Here is a 15,839-nt window from a genome sequence, read left to right as displayed (position 1 = left end):
TCAAACAAACAACAAATAACTTTGTTTCATGCTGGCCTTACTTACAAATGTTTCTTACCATGATTGGCTTGCCCTGAAATGTTTTAACTTCTTCTCTCAAGTATTTAAAAGCCTATGAACAAAGCAGAAAGGAATTTTCATTAGCATTCAAACATTTCATTAAAGCCATCTTTATTCTATCAAGAGAGTTTGGCATTAGCAACTATCTCTAAACTAAACAATAAAAAACTCTGAAGGTGATTCCATTATGCAGGGGATAAGAAATGAAAAAAAAAAAGTAAAAATTTAATACCTCAGCTACAGTTCACGTTTACTACAGATTACCTACTATGGATTACTGAAGATAAAACACACAAAATTCAAAACAAAATCAAAATGTCCCTACATGTCAATTTAAAATGGTTCAGACAGCTTTCCAAGGTGAAGCATTAAAAAAAAACCAAAAAAAACCCCAAAAACTGAGTGGTTTTAAAATGCTATTAGATATGTTTTTGTTTCAAAGGAACATTACTTATCTTTAAGTAGCACATGATAAAAATCAAAAGTAATATCATTGTATCAAAATTCCAAATCAGAAAGAAAGTTGTATATTGCGGGCCTAATATGTACCAGAAATATTAACTACTAAATACATGATTCCCAATCCCCACGTTAATTTTAAAGCTGTGTTAACTTATTTTATTGATAGAAAACAAATGTTCTTAACTTGAAACTGAAAAAGCTTCAGGAAGATGATCAAAACGGAAACCAATTAATAAGCAAAATCAAAAAGGTGAACAAGAATAAGCAAAACCAAAAAGGTGAACAAGGTGCTCAACAATCTATACAAACAGTACTGAAGGCACACTAATTTTCTCAATTAAAATATACCACTTCTTTTACCACCAGGGCTTGAAATCAGAAGTTTTTTCTCACCTCTTGTGCATCTGTGTCTGACTGGAAAGTGACATACCAGTTGCTATTGTGTGCAAACTCACAACTTATCACCTTGGGACAGTTTTCATTTTTGAACAAAGCTTTCACTTCCTGAAAAAGAAAAACCTTAGTTATTTAAAAAATATATCAATGATGGCGATTTTTTTCTCTTCATGTCATTTGGTCCTTTCTATTTCTTTACTTGTTAACTATTTATGCCTTCTGCCCATCTTTCTACTGAGAGTAGATGATGTTCTGAAACAAAACCATACAGTATAGTTATAGAATAAATTTTATATGTGATTTAACAATGGAATCTTATTTTATAATCAGCAAAGCTGAAGCATTTCACTCCTAGGGGCATTTTCCTTAGAATACAATCTCTCCAGTCTTGCCATTATCAAAAAAAAAAAGTATGTTTTCCATTAACATTTTCTAAATGCTATTTTCATGCATTCTTATTCAATCCAGATGCTTTGTCTACATCAGAATGATTCATAGACATGAACTCTTGTGCAAAAATGTCTTCCCTTTTCCATAATTGATGTAATTGAACTAAAATTCCAACAAATATATGGATTTAGAAAAAAGATGGTTACCCAAATTCAGAAATATTTAACAGTTAACAGCTTGAATGAAGTTTATAAAAAAAAAGAAAAAAACTGGAAGTGAACATTAAGAATCCCTAAAACATTACAGAAGGAAAGCAGACAATATCTGCTGAAATACCATCCAGGGTAAAATACTTCTTTACCCCTGAAAACAACCCTGTGTTGAAGATTTTATCATCTCCATTTTAGAGTTGAGGAAATGGTGGCTCAGACTGTTTAACCTACCCACACTACCACAAAGTGAACTCAAACTCAGATTTGTATTTCTCCAAACTCCATTTTGTTTAATACCTATTTGAGTTCAAGGAGAAATGTAGTTAGTAGTAACCAATATTTCCCAAATATCAAAAGAATCTGATTTGGTTAAACTGTCCCACAAAATATCACTAGGTATCAATTTTAAAAAAGACAATTATTAAGCTGATTGGACAATAAACATGACAACAATGAAGTCTAACCTGTATTCTAACTCCCTCAAATGTTTAATGCACTCTCTCTACTTGGGATGCAATTTCTTGAGTCAATTACTACTTGAAATAAGTGATCAACCAGCTGAGTTTCGTGATGTTTAGTCCAAGTGTTAAAATATCACCAAGTTCAGTTAATAAAATTCCTATCCTCACCAGATTTACATTTTTGGAGAACTATCTACAGAACTATTAGACTGTCTGCCCCCAATAGATCTCTACCTTTCAAAAATCCATAGATATTCTTCAAGTATTTATAATTCCCTTAAAATATATAATGAATTAATTTATTGAAATCTTAGTAAAAAACCCATTTTCATCCTTTATCATACTTTAGAAAGAGGTATGTTCATAAAATTTCCTTTCCCAAATATAAGAAGTCTGGATCTAAAGTAATCAACTATTCTACCTGAGAAGAACTTTTAAGGTCACAACCCAAATCTGTTCATTTTAATTTGAATTTCAGTGATTACCGCTAGCCTTTCTAGCAGTAAGATAGACTGCTAGACTTTCTCTGGCTATTTCAGTCATTTGCACTTCCATTACTTTTTTTTTTTAATGAACAGTATGTTGATGCCTTGCTCCTTTTATTTAGTGTTTTTCATGTGGTTGAACTCCTTAAGTATTCTGACTATGAACTACTATAATTATAAAAATGATAATAGCTAACCTTGGGATGTTTTATATGTAACATACTGCTCTAAGCTCTTTATATACTAACTCAATTCTCACAACAATTTTATGAGTCACATTACCACTATTATCCCATTTAACAGATGAGAAAACTGAGGCAAAAGAGGTTAAGTTAACTTATCCAAGGTCATAGAACTAGCAAGTAAAAAAGCTGGAGTTCAAATCCAGGCAGTTTGGCTATAGAGTTCAGGCTCGTACACTCTACACTGTTCTTTCTTTCTTTCTTTTTTTTTTTTATTAGTTTTAGATGTACAACACGGTGCAATAGTTATATTTTTTATCCCTCAAAGTGACAACCCTCCTCCCCCAATCCGCTGCCCCCCCAATATCATACATTATCTATTACGATTCCATTGATTCCACTCTCACACTATACTCCACATCCCTTGACTATATATATATATTCAATTATAGCTGACATACAATACTATACAACATCAGCTTCAGGTGTACAGTACAGCGATCAAGCCTCTACCCCATCCATGATGTAGTCTCCCTAACAAGACATGTGACCATCTGACACCCTACAAAATATTTACAACATTAATTATACTTTTTACCCCTCAAAGTGACAACTCCCCTCCCCCAATCTGCCACCCCACTCCCCCCCATATCATACATATCTATTACAATTCCATTGACTCCACTCCCACACTATACTCCACATCCATGTACACTGCTTCTTAATATTGCAAATATTTTTACCATTCTGCAATCTTCCTTTCAATTTGTGACTTTTGACATTTTAAATGAAAGATCTATCCAGTGACAGTTTCTTTTCTAATTTCTCTTACTGTTTCTAAGTCTAGGAAACCTTCATTCTGGAGATATAATACTGACCAAAAAAAATTAACTACTAGTGTGTCAAATTTGTTAGGTGGCAACAGTCTACATTTTTTTTTAAATGGTTAATCAGTTACCATATATGAGTTACTAATTAATACTTCCCATCTCTAATTTATTAAGCCTTAACATGACAACTTAGTATGAAGCTATGTGGCTTGGTAGTTAAGAAACATGGGCTTTGGAATCAGAGATATCAAGTTCAAGTCCAGACTCTGTCCTTTAAACAGCCCATGTGTCCTTAGGCAAGTTATTTAACCATCCTAAGGTTCAGTTAACTTTGTAAAACATAATAAAACCTTAGACTTTAAATAACTAAAAGTACACTGCACAATACTCTGTAGAATCTAATTATTAAACAATGTTATTATACATACATTATTGCAGACAAGCGCCTGTTTCTGGATTATATTGTTATTTAAATACTATTTTATTTTTGTACCTGTACTATATTATCTTTATAATTGCAGCCTTGTTTTATATTTACTAACCAGTAGGGTTAGTCCTGACCCATTAGTCCTTATTCATATTTTTCTTCTTCATTCCTAAGTCTAGTCTTTCAGATGAATACTCAAATTCCTAAGAGCCCATTTATATTTTAATTGCCATTCAGTCAAATCAATAAATTGAGTTACTCTCACTGCAGTACTCAGACTACTCGAAGAACTTGAAATATAGAATTCTATAATTCTATATAGAAATATAGAATTATTATTTTCTCCCTCCCTCTGCACAATTCTTCAAGTATTTCAAAATGTACAAAACAAATTAGTATTTATTCTATTCACAGTAATAGATATGAGGGCACTGAGATGCTTTGCTGTTTAGCTCCTCCAATTTAAAAGGTAAAGAATATTTAGCTTTAACAATGCTTAATGATTTACCTACCTCTATTGGTGTTGTTTCAGGAATCTCTCTAAGAATCACAATACAACGCTTATGACTTGGTCTCACTTTCTCGCCCTTCTCATCAACTTGTACCATGGGAGAAGCTGAAGTGTAAAAAAGAGTTAATTCAAAAGTGACAAACATATTAGTGCCATTAAAAACTTCATTTCTATTTCCAACTGAATGAATTAGCAAGGCTAATATCCTAAAGAAATTAAGTTGTAGTATCAAAGATTAGTTACAGTAAAATATTTTTAGATTAATATGCAAAAAACATTGTTAAATGTTATTCTTTGAATATTCAGAGTACCTACTTTGCGACTTAGCACTATGTTGGAGTTGGAAAAAAGCCTTCAGGGAGCATACAACACATATCTAATAAGGCAATTTCCCTGTATACAATTACCAAATTCTTTATTTCAAGACAGAACAAAAATCAGTGTACTTGCATTAACCAACCTCTACTCTTGGGAATGTAAAGAGCTCTAATATGTCAAGAAATTCTTTTTAAAATTACAATTTAAGAAGCACTTAAACCAATAATTATGCACAAATGATTATAATCTTTCCTTGATTTTAACATATTTACTTACATACTACAACAGAGACCCAGAAGCCAACTTTTAGATGCCGATTTTGAGGAAATACTGAATGAAGATAGTACTATATAACCAAAACGTTTATTTCTAGTTCCTTCAGAAAGATAATATACTACATGTCCCTCAACAGGCAAGTACAGAGAAAAAAGAAGTAGTTAAAAAAAATGCCTTGGGGGCCGGCCAAGTGGCGCGATGGTTAAGAGCTGGCTTGGGACGCCAGAAGACCCCGGTTCGGATCCCACATATGAGGGCCAGTGACACTGCCCTCTACAGCTAAGATGCTGAACAACAGCTCAACCTGGAGCTGGGCTGCTGTGAGTCACCAGTGACGGCGGGCTGCAGCCCCTGCTGCAGTGGGTTGCCATGGGCTACCGTATGTAGCCAGCAGCCAGTGTGAGCGGCCAGCAGCCACCAAGAGCGGCCGTCCAGAGGCCAGTGACTGATCTGCCTCACCCAGGAAGAGCGCAATGATGGTGCCAACTTGGGCTAGTGAAGAAATGTCCTCCACAACTAGACTGAAGAACAAAAGGACAGCAACTTGTCTGTTCCCCTTCCCCCAATTACCCAGCGCTGTTCCCATCCCCAATTCCCCAATAAAAATCTTAAAAAAAAAAAAAGCCTTGAGTATTAGTGCTAGGTTCCAGCCCTTAGGATGGGCCTACAGCTTGTCTCGGCCAATTTTTTTTATGTTCACAAGATTGGGTCATTTTAAGAAATGCCTGCACAAACCAATCAGAGATTTCATAAATGTTTTTAGCCTTCTGAGAATGAAATTCCTCTACTCTCATATAGTAAGTCTATTATTAGACTTGCTATATTTACTTTTAAACATTTTCAACAACACATTTCATATTAAAGTGAAGATTTGTCTTTATTCAATCAAGTAGTTAACAAAACCCACCTACAGCGGTTACCAAGAAATACTGATAACATACAAACACCAGTAAAAATTCTTAGAACCTCAACCTAAAACTATAAAATTATTTACCAAATTTTAGAGAAGTTTGTCAAACTGTAGGTTACAACTCTTTAATAGCTTGTAAAATAAATTTATTGTAGAATAAAAGAAAGGAGTTAATTGCAAACATTTAGTGTAAATCTGTGTAACTGACATTTCAGTTGTGTGTGGTTACGTGGCATATATGTAATGGACTGTGATGTAAAATGTACTTCTACTTGGGTTCCAAAGTTTGAAACACATTGCTTTCGAGGGTGTGGAAATGACACATAAAGCTTTCTATTGATAATAGCCCAGAAAACTGAGATTTAATTGCTAATATGTGTGAGTGGGTATCAAGATGAACAAGCAAGGTGTCAAACTGATATAGAAGCTATATACCAGTCAGTAAAAATAAATTATCGAAATAGCAAAAAATAGGGAGGTAAAAACAATTCCCTGTATGATCAGTAATCAAAAGAATATTTAATTTTTTTACTTTAAGCTAAAAGGTATGATTTACATACATCTCAACACTTCAAGAATTAGATCAGGGTCTGTGGTTAGCTTTTTTATTTCTTCCATGTTGGCAACAGTCCAAATTGGGATAAATTGATCACTGTCCATTTGCGATATCAGGTAAAGATCCTTTGACAAATTTTCTCTGAAAAAAATTAACAGAAGCAACAGTCCTTTAAAACAAACAATTCCTTAAAAGCACCTAAAGCGTGCCTTATTCACTTTTGTCACTAAGCCTAAGAAAACAAAATTATACTATCAGAAATAATACAGTGAACTATGAAAACATATGATATATAACAGAGATACTCTTAACAGCTTCCAGAAAGTTTTTCAATCCCCAAATACATGGGGCTCAACAGTTCTGAACAAGGCATTTTGTGAAATTATACTGATATGGAAAGAGACTTAACATTATATTTAAAAGCATGTTACAAAATATTACATATGGTGTAGTTCCATCTTATAAATACTTTACCATTGATGTTAGAATATGCAGTTTAAACCATGAGTTGGATCACAGATGATTTTAAGTTTATGAATGTTGGCACTTTTTAATAAATGTTTGACTTTTTATTTAAATTTAAAACATTTAAAGTTAAGAGCCAGCCGAGTGGCACGTTGGTTAGGAGTTGGCTTGGGACGCCAGCTCTGAGCAGCAGGACCCTGGTTCGGATCCCACATGAAGGCCAGTGACGCTGCGCCCTCTATAGCTAAGATGGTGAACAGCAGCTCAACCCGGAGATGGGCTGCGGTGCGCTTTCGTGAGCTGCCATGAGCTGCTGTGAACGGCCTTCCAATGGCCGGCGAGCGACTGCCTCACCCGGGAAGAGCGCAATGATAATACTAACATGGGCCAGTGAAGCAACGTCCTCCACAACTAGACTGAAGAACAAAAGGACAGCATCTTGTCTGTTCCCCTTCCTCAATTCCCCAACGCTGCTCCCCTCCCCCAATTCCCCAATAAAATCTTTAAAAAAAAATTTTTTTTTAATTAAAACAAGATTCTTTAAGATGCAAACACTTCTAACTTACCCATAAAACCATGTTTAACAAACTGAAGTAAAATCAAATTCGTATCTTATTCACATCAAATCTTTGAAGCAGTCTGGTTATAAATAGCTAGAAGCCTGCTTAAAGCCACCTTCTCAATGACCACCCTATTCAAAACTGAAACCACCCGAGCACTACTGACTCCCCTTCCCTTGCTTACACTGCTGTATTTTTTTTCCTATAGTGCTTATCACTTAACACACTTCTAAGTTGATTACTTAATACATTTATTGTTTTGGTTCCCCCAGGCAAACATAGGTTCCATGAGGGATATTTGTTTTTCAAAACTGTGTTTCAAAGCCCTCGTGATTGGCAAAGAGTAAGGTCAAAGGCCTTTACATTAAAATTTTATTAAAATAGAGTAGTTACTTTTTAAGGATAGAATTGTCAACAAGTGGTGGTTACTTGGGTTGGTAAGGAAAAATAGAGGCTACTAGTAAAGGTTAAACTCACGTTAGCATCAAAGAAAAGAACATACTAATATCACCCTAATCAAAAAGATAGTCTTTTAGAACTTGAAAATAAGACAATTGTAAACATAATATTTGCATAATTAAAAAGTTATATCCTAAATCAACTTTGACTTTCAGCAGGTCTATTCTTATAAAACTGTGTGTCAAATCCTTAAAGAAACTGTACCTTCCAGAAGTCAAATTAATGGCTGTAACATCAAAGATTTGAATATTCATGACTAATATCTGACATGTACTAATGGCAGTTTTGCTGAGCTACAAATGCCAGTTAACCAACTGGTTTGAACTGTATCACAGCTCTGAGCAGAATGTAGTAGATCATGACATGCAAGAGCTCCCACTGCAACAACCAAAAAAGTTTAAATTACAAAAGTCATGTTTTCAATGATAAAGGAGAGCTGTGGAAGCTACAAGGACAAAATGAAATTCCAGAAAGACCATCTTTCTTTCCAGAGGGCATCTGCAGATCCTGGACCAGAGGGAAATCAGCAGAACTTGAAGGAGTTGCAAAGGACTAAAGGAGCCCCCAACACACAACTGTTTACTGAGTTCTAAGGAGGAAGGTGAAAGACTGGGAGTCAGGTTGAAAAGGAAGAGTAAAATTTCCATGGTCTTGTGGAAGTTCCAGTGGAAGGAGGAACCTTGCATCAAACACAAGCTAGGTCTCCCCCACAAAACATTTGCCAGATTTTGAAGCTGTGTAGTGTTTAAGAGGCCGAAGAGCTAATCTAAAACTGCTGAAGACAACTAAATCTCCATGGGTGTTTCAGGACTGAGGTAATAGACAACTGCCGACTTCTAAATCAAAAGCCTAAGAAGGTCATGCCTAAGGAACAGACATAAATTAGAGGTGGACAGAGTCTAATTAAAATGGCTGCTCAGCCCTGACCCAGATTAACTCCTGATTGAATCGAAGCAATCAATCTGCTTCTGCCTACCAGAATAAAGGTCAAATCTTTTCTAGAGGAAAAAATTGTCACTTGCAGTTTCTAGCTCCTTTTATATGTAATATCCAGCATATAATAAAAATTTATAAGATATGCAAAAAAGGCAAGAAATTATGACAGAGAATCAAGAGAAAAAACTCTGACTATAAGCAGACACACAAATGATCCAGTTAGTAGGCAAAGATTTTAAAATACTTATTACAAGTATGTTACAGAAAATGAATTGTATCATAGGCACACCTGACTAGAGAAAAGAAAGCCAGAGGTTCTTGCTTTTATTCTAGGCCTGTACTAGACTATGAAGACAATGAATAAAAAGGAGAAGAAAAGGAAGATGTTTAGGATGAAGAATCAATTAAACCTGAGTAATGGGTGTATTATGTGTCAAGATATGAAGAAAGTCTATGATAAAATCCAGGTTTCTAGCTTGAAAAATTGGTTCACTACCTCTCACCAGATACAGGAAAAATAGAAAGCATTACATCTGCATGCATATCCAAACTTCCATTCATTTTGGAAGGGGCAGTTCTACATATTGAAGTTTTATGATGTTTAAGCTATAAATATACAGTCTTATCTGTAAAAACGACATCTTGAAACTTTTGCCTGAAAGAACTCTATTTAATAGAAGACACTGGTAATATAAATTCAATGCTCATCTACTCGTTGCCAAAAATAACTCTATGATCAAAGGTTATAAAAGCCAACTAGAAAAAAATACAAATTAAGAGATAATCACTTTTTTGAGAACTTTAAACCTGAATATGTTCATAGAAAAAATATCCAAGAGAAATTTCATTATCTTTCTACTGAGACTAGATCCTTTGCATGTCCAACTGAGGACATCTTGAAATCTAGTTAAGACATATGCATATGCTGAAGACTAATACCAAAATATATCACTGAAGGAAATAAAACCATTGTTCTTCCACTCTATTTCACAGATATTTTACATTTAATAACCAAACAATTCACAAAAGGAGAAATATAAAAAAAATGATAGTGTACCGTGAAAAACAGAATTCTAATTGTTTCTTCAGACATTCTTTTAGGTCTTCTGTAGAAATTGCTGAATTGCTTTCTCCTGATGGTAGTAAACAAGAGGGAAAACATTAATACCAAATTACCATAGGTGGTAAACATCACACTTTGTTGAACTCAGAATAAGTCACAAAGTATGCACAAATTAAACCCTCACAAAACTGTATATTTAATTATTTTTAGAATTTAGATAACTCAAAGACTAAATTTACTTCAACTTGACCTTCATTCTCAGATAGATTTCACTTAAGTTTAAAAACGATTTTATCAAGTAATTAACAAAGCACCATTTATACTACACATACTTGGCTAGCATATTGTAAAATACTACCCTAAATACTTTAAAAATGTGAAAACTATTCCTTTGATGAAAATCCAAAGAACAAAAGTAATAGTAATCTAAATTTGAAGACAGTAACTAGCTAAACAAAGTGGGATATTTACATGTGTGTGTATTTATATCTATCTATCTATCTATCTATCTATCTATATATATATATATAGAGAGAGAGAGAGAGAGAGAGGGAAAAAGAGAGAGAGAGAGAGAGAGAGAGATTTATGCTATTGGTAATAAATCTGATGTTAGTCACATTCCTTAAATTTCTCTCTCTTAATACTCTTTTTATTCCTTAACTTTAGAGCACCGTTATCTTCCTAGGAATATTTAAAGCACTCAAACATCCTAAGGATCAGATCAACTCTGTAATTGTCTTCTATGCTTTCTATTATTTAACCCAGAACATGAGACGTTTTTTCAGGACTCAAGCCTGGAAAACCATCACTCTCTTATTAGACTCTCACACAAAACATTAGACTCAAAGTATATAATCTTCCTCTTCTTAAATAGCATTAATAATTAATTTCTTTTAAATACACAGACAATAGGATGTATATGTAAAGATAAATAAATTTTGTACATGATTTTACCAATACCTTGTCTTACTACTCAAGATTCAAAGTGGTACAAGATATTAAATTAACTTCATTAAAATGAATACAAGAAGCCTCTATTTCTATGTATATGTAATCCTTCTGATACTAAATTCATCTACCTAAATGCTAGCTAAATGAGCAACAACTTCATTTAACTTTTCAATGTCATTATAGCAAACTTATTAAAATACCAACTGGTTGTCACATCATTTAAACCAACTGTGTTCAATAGCCAGTAGGTTAGGTATATTATGACAAGTAGGGAGTAGAACCTACCACTTTAAATTATTATATAAAAATACCACCCCATTCCACTTCAGAAATCAATTTACAAGCCTTCAGACCCTAGAAATCCAGTTTACGTATTTATAATAAATAAGGAAATTGAAGCTAAAGGTTTATATAGCTTGAATGAAGTCAGATCTAAGCAGCGATAGAAATGCCTAACTCCCCAATCCCATTATATTTATTTTCCAGAGACCCTTTAGAAATTAGAAAAACGAAGTTAAGCAGTTAGGGTCTATGGTCCATTTTTAGTTTATTTTAAATTGCATACATTTAAATCCAATCAAATACTAATCCATGCCAATTAAGTGAATGTGAGAAAAATATAATTCACAAGTTGAATTATAATAGAACCATGTTTTTAATATAGCCTTTTCCTTAAAATTAATCCCCACAATTTCACATTTATAAATACATTTCACACTGACAAAAGTGATGGGAAAACTGACAGAACTTTACAACGATCACAACTAATAGACCAAGAAATTGGACCCCATAGAAGATTGTAATTTAGGTCTCTCTTAACTATTTTGACTATTTTTTTCCTTCTATGTTTAATTTCACACTTTCCTTTAATAGGATATTTAAAGTAAACATTCTTTTTAAATTACAATGTTCATGTTTGGTCATTTGAAAACAGTATTTATAACAATCACCTAACATTAACATAAACTTCTTTCCAAATAAGAAAATAAATTGATCAATGCCATCGGTTCATTAGAACAATGATAAAAAGACTTGCACATTGCATTCTCATTTTACCAATAAAACCATAAAGTTTACCAGAAACGTCATATATTTGGTAACTCAGATCTTCCGGCCCTAAAATCATTCCATCAGTTGATTCTTCAATGCCTGTAGAATTTCTTGTGGTTTCACAAGATGAATACATTACTTCATATTCCTTACACATATCATCTGAAAGCTCTGTATTACCTGTATGAAAGAAAACGTATTGAAAACAAATAGGAATTCTTCAAATCCCATCTTTAGGAACTCTGGGACCTATGTCTTCTATAACAAGATTTTAAGGAACTCTACCAGTTAGGAAAATGTCCACATGGTTTTAAATTAAGAGTTCTCTTCCCAAGGGAGATACGTTTTGATGATTATGGATAAGCTAAAATGATTAACAATATAAACTCATATAGCACTATGTATCAGACAGATTCATGCACTTTATTCATTTAATTCTCAGAGAATCCTATTTTCAAAAGTAAAAGTAATTATTATTATTATTGTTGTTTTACAAATGAAGGACACGAGCATGGAAAAGTCATTTGCCCAAGGTCAAACAGTGAGCAAACAGCATTGCCAATGATAGTAGATCAAAACTAATTTATAAATACCACATTATAAATGAATTAAATGCCGGACCCAAAGATACGAGTATAGCTATGATTTGAAATTAGAGACAATTCATTCATACTAGATATGAGAACTGTACACAAACTACATGTTAAACACTTATAAATATATTTAATGAAATAATCTAAGGATGTACCCCAAAGTTCTATAAAATGGTTTGGCCACATGTTTAACCAAAATGTGATTCGTTCTGATAAAATATTTAGGACTTACCCTCAGGATGGGACCCTGATGTGGCTGCTGTTTCATGCCAAGAGCTTTCAGTTCCATGAGTTACTGGAGTGGCATCAGTATTTCCAGGAGGAATCTCTTGCCATACTTTGGCATTAGGATTTAAACCAGTTCCTTTAGATGTTACCTGCTAAATAAACAAAGGATCTATTTGTAAATTTTAAAAGGCAGTGCTCTAAAAATACAAATTTAGATAAAAGACTTTTCCATCACTTAAATGTGAAGAAAACCCCCAATATTAAGTAATTTTATAATTAAATATTAAATAAATAATATTTTAAGTTTTAGGCTCAACTTGAAAATATAAATCTTTTTAAGTGGATGAACTTGAAATGTCTATATAAAATTTAACTACCTACCATAAAAAAAACTATAAAATACTGTTAATGTAGAAATACCACTTTTACATCAACTGCTTGCAAATGTCATAAAATGTATTCCAACATATTTATAACATCTTTGACATTAGTGTGTTTGTGTATCTAGAGCAGGTTTTTGAGTTATCCAGAGTGATTTTCCAAAGTATATAATTTTTATTGCCATCCAAGCTGTGACAGAGACCTGTGAGTAAATGATTCTATCACTGGAAATTTCTTCCCAAGTCAAAAACATCAATCTGCCTTACATTTGAATGTGCTTTTCCATCTGTCCTCAAATTGTATATCCTTAATGTCCACAAGACTATGTAACATATTACCTTCTAAAGTGGTCTTTTGCAGACTCACTGAGGTGAAAAGTAGAAAGGGATCACAGTATGGAGGGTGGGGAGCAGAAGAAGATTCAACAATTGGAGAGAGAGGAAGAAAGCAGGATACAAAAATACACTTCTCTCACCTCATTCAAGCACACACAGGTCTTGATCCTTCCAAGTACATTAATGACCCTTCAAAAAGTTTACTCCCTTTCCAGAAAGTTAATTTTAACTGTCTTCTTAGCCATAGGCTCCTCCCCTGGATGGCAGGCACCAGAAGGTGGATTCAAAATATTAAAGCTTATGACCTGCAAATCCTGGGGCTTCCCAGCTTTCATGAAAAATAACTGGTACACAATGAGCCACTTAACCAGGAGGTTGTTATAAATTCTGTGTACATGGAGGGAGTTCTTACAACTGACACTGGCTCATGGGGTTAAAAAAAAAAAAATCAGCCTTTAAGGTAACCCCAACACCCAAACATGGCAAACCAAAGCAGGACTCTGGGTAGGCAGAACTGCAGAGTCCCCCGAGTTGTTGAGAAGACTCAGCTTTTGGTAGGCCTAACTGTACTTCCTGCAATTATGTCCTATGAAATTCCTCTGTAAACTTTTAATCTAATAAATCATTTTTTCTTGAGTTTCCATACTATGCAACTATTATGACTAACATGGCTTAAATGTATGAACCAATGAAACATTGCTTAATTATACTCTACAGCTTGCCATACATATGTACATATATTCATATATATACATATATACAAACATACATATAGGAACAGTTGTGTTTTTCCAGGACCCATGAGCTCCAAGTCAAGAAGTTGTTTCAATCTAGTTGTGGAGTGCACAGCTTAGCGGCCCATGTGGGTATCGAACTGGCATCCTTAGTGTTATGAGCACTGCGCTCTAACCAACTGAGCTAACCAGCCACGCTTGCCATATATTTTTTGATTGCTCATCAAATAAAATCCAATTTGGGAAAAAGGAGAAAGCTCAGACACAAAGTCCTTTTCCATGTCAAGGTTCATTCATATTTTGGGAGCAGGGCTGGGCCTGAAATGGTGATGGCAGTGCTCACTTCAGCAGCACATATGCTGAAATGGTGATAGTAGCAGCAGTATTTTATTGTTGATACTGTTTAGAATTGGCAGATACAGGATAATAACAAGCATAGCCTTTTAGTCAATTTATTATTGTTTTTAAATTCTCTATAGACAATACTTCCCCTTTCTGCCTTCACCACAGCGGTACCCTCCCACGGCTTTGCCTTTGGAAGTCAGCCGATTACATGTGATTTGGGAAGTTAGATACAGCTTAATTTCTGTCTGATGGCACCAAAAAAAAAAAAAGAGAGAGAAAAAATTGTGACAGCCTAGCCTAGCCTTCCTGCCATGTAAACAGGATTTAATTTGAAATTAAGCATTTTAATAGAACATCTATGTACTTATCCTCTCCCGCCCTTTCCTCAATTCTGAGAATACCAATTTTGTTCCTGCCCAATAAAATGGCAAATAATAAAGACTACAACTCTCAGAAAGAAAAATCAAACTTCTGAATCTTGATAAATGCAATAAAAAAGAAAAAAATTCATTTAACTAATAAAATCTATGCATGAAAAAGAAACAGAGGAGCCATATACCTACTAGAAAGATACCTAACATATAGAATTGTTATGCAGAGTAGTATGTGGCTTTAGTAAAGCAAAATAGGAATTATTTCAAGGTAGTTAAATATTAACATATTTATTTATATATAAACATATAATGGTTGGGCCAGCTAAGTGGCTCAGTTGGTTAAGAGTTGGCTTGAGAGCACCAGCTCTGAGCAACAGGGCCGCCAGTTCGATTCCCACATGGGCGAGTGATGCTGCGCCCGAGCTGAGCTGTCGCTGAGCTGCTAACAGACGGCAGGATGGCTCAGCTGGTGTAACAATAAGATTTCCTGTTCGATGGTGGGCTATGCCCACCCGCAACTAAGACTGAACTTGGCACCTTGAACTGAGCTGCTGCCCGGATGGCTCAGTGGATAGAGCATGTGCTCTTAACAACAAGGCTGCTGGTTCGACTCCAGCATGGGATGGTGGCTACGCCCACCCACAACTAAGATTGAACACACACTTTGAGCTTAGAGGCCACGAGCTGCCGATGGGAAGACAGATGGCGACTGGCACCCTCCACTATTAAGACTGAAGGACGACAACTTGCCTGTTCCCCTCCCCCAAGTCCCCAATAAAATCTAAAAAAAACCCCAAAGGGCCGGCCGAGTGGCGCGATGGTTAAGAACTGGCTTGGGACGCCAGAGGGCCCCGGTTCGGATCCCACATATGAGGGCCAGTGACACTGC

At 34.6% G+C, this 15,839-nt stretch overlaps 1 protein-coding gene across 4 annotated transcripts in view; it reads right to left on the bottom strand.

Annotated features, from left to right (window-relative positions):
• Positions 1-15,839, bottom strand: part of LARP4 (La ribonucleoprotein 4) — a 64,918-nt gene that overhangs the window by 25,928 nt on the left and 23,151 nt on the right. For 3 of the 4 annotated variants that reach the window (XM_019662276.1, XM_019662278.1, XM_019662279.1), the window contains exons 2-8: positions 12,786-12,933; positions 11,988-12,140; positions 9,954-10,029; positions 6,481-6,617; positions 4,418-4,521; positions 916-1,026; positions 59-112 (exon numbers count right to left, since the gene is read on the bottom strand). In XM_019662276.1, the coding sequence (XP_019517821.1) occupies positions 59-112; positions 916-1,026; positions 4,418-4,521; positions 6,481-6,617; positions 9,954-10,029; positions 11,988-12,140; positions 12,786-12,933 (783 nt within the window). The remainder of the gene's footprint in view (positions 1-58; positions 113-915; positions 1,027-4,417; positions 4,522-6,480; positions 6,618-9,953; positions 10,030-11,987; positions 12,141-12,785; positions 12,934-15,839) is intronic. The other variant, XM_019662277.1, reaches the window with a different exon arrangement.

This window comes from Hipposideros armiger, unplaced genomic scaffold (genome assembly GCF_001890085.2).
Source record: "Hipposideros armiger isolate ML-2016 unplaced genomic scaffold, ASM189008v1 scaffold_371, whole genome shotgun sequence".
Lineage (NCBI taxonomy): Eukaryota > Metazoa > Chordata > Mammalia > Chiroptera > Hipposideridae > Hipposideros > Hipposideros armiger.
This window is presented reverse-complemented; position numbering and strand designations above follow the sequence as displayed.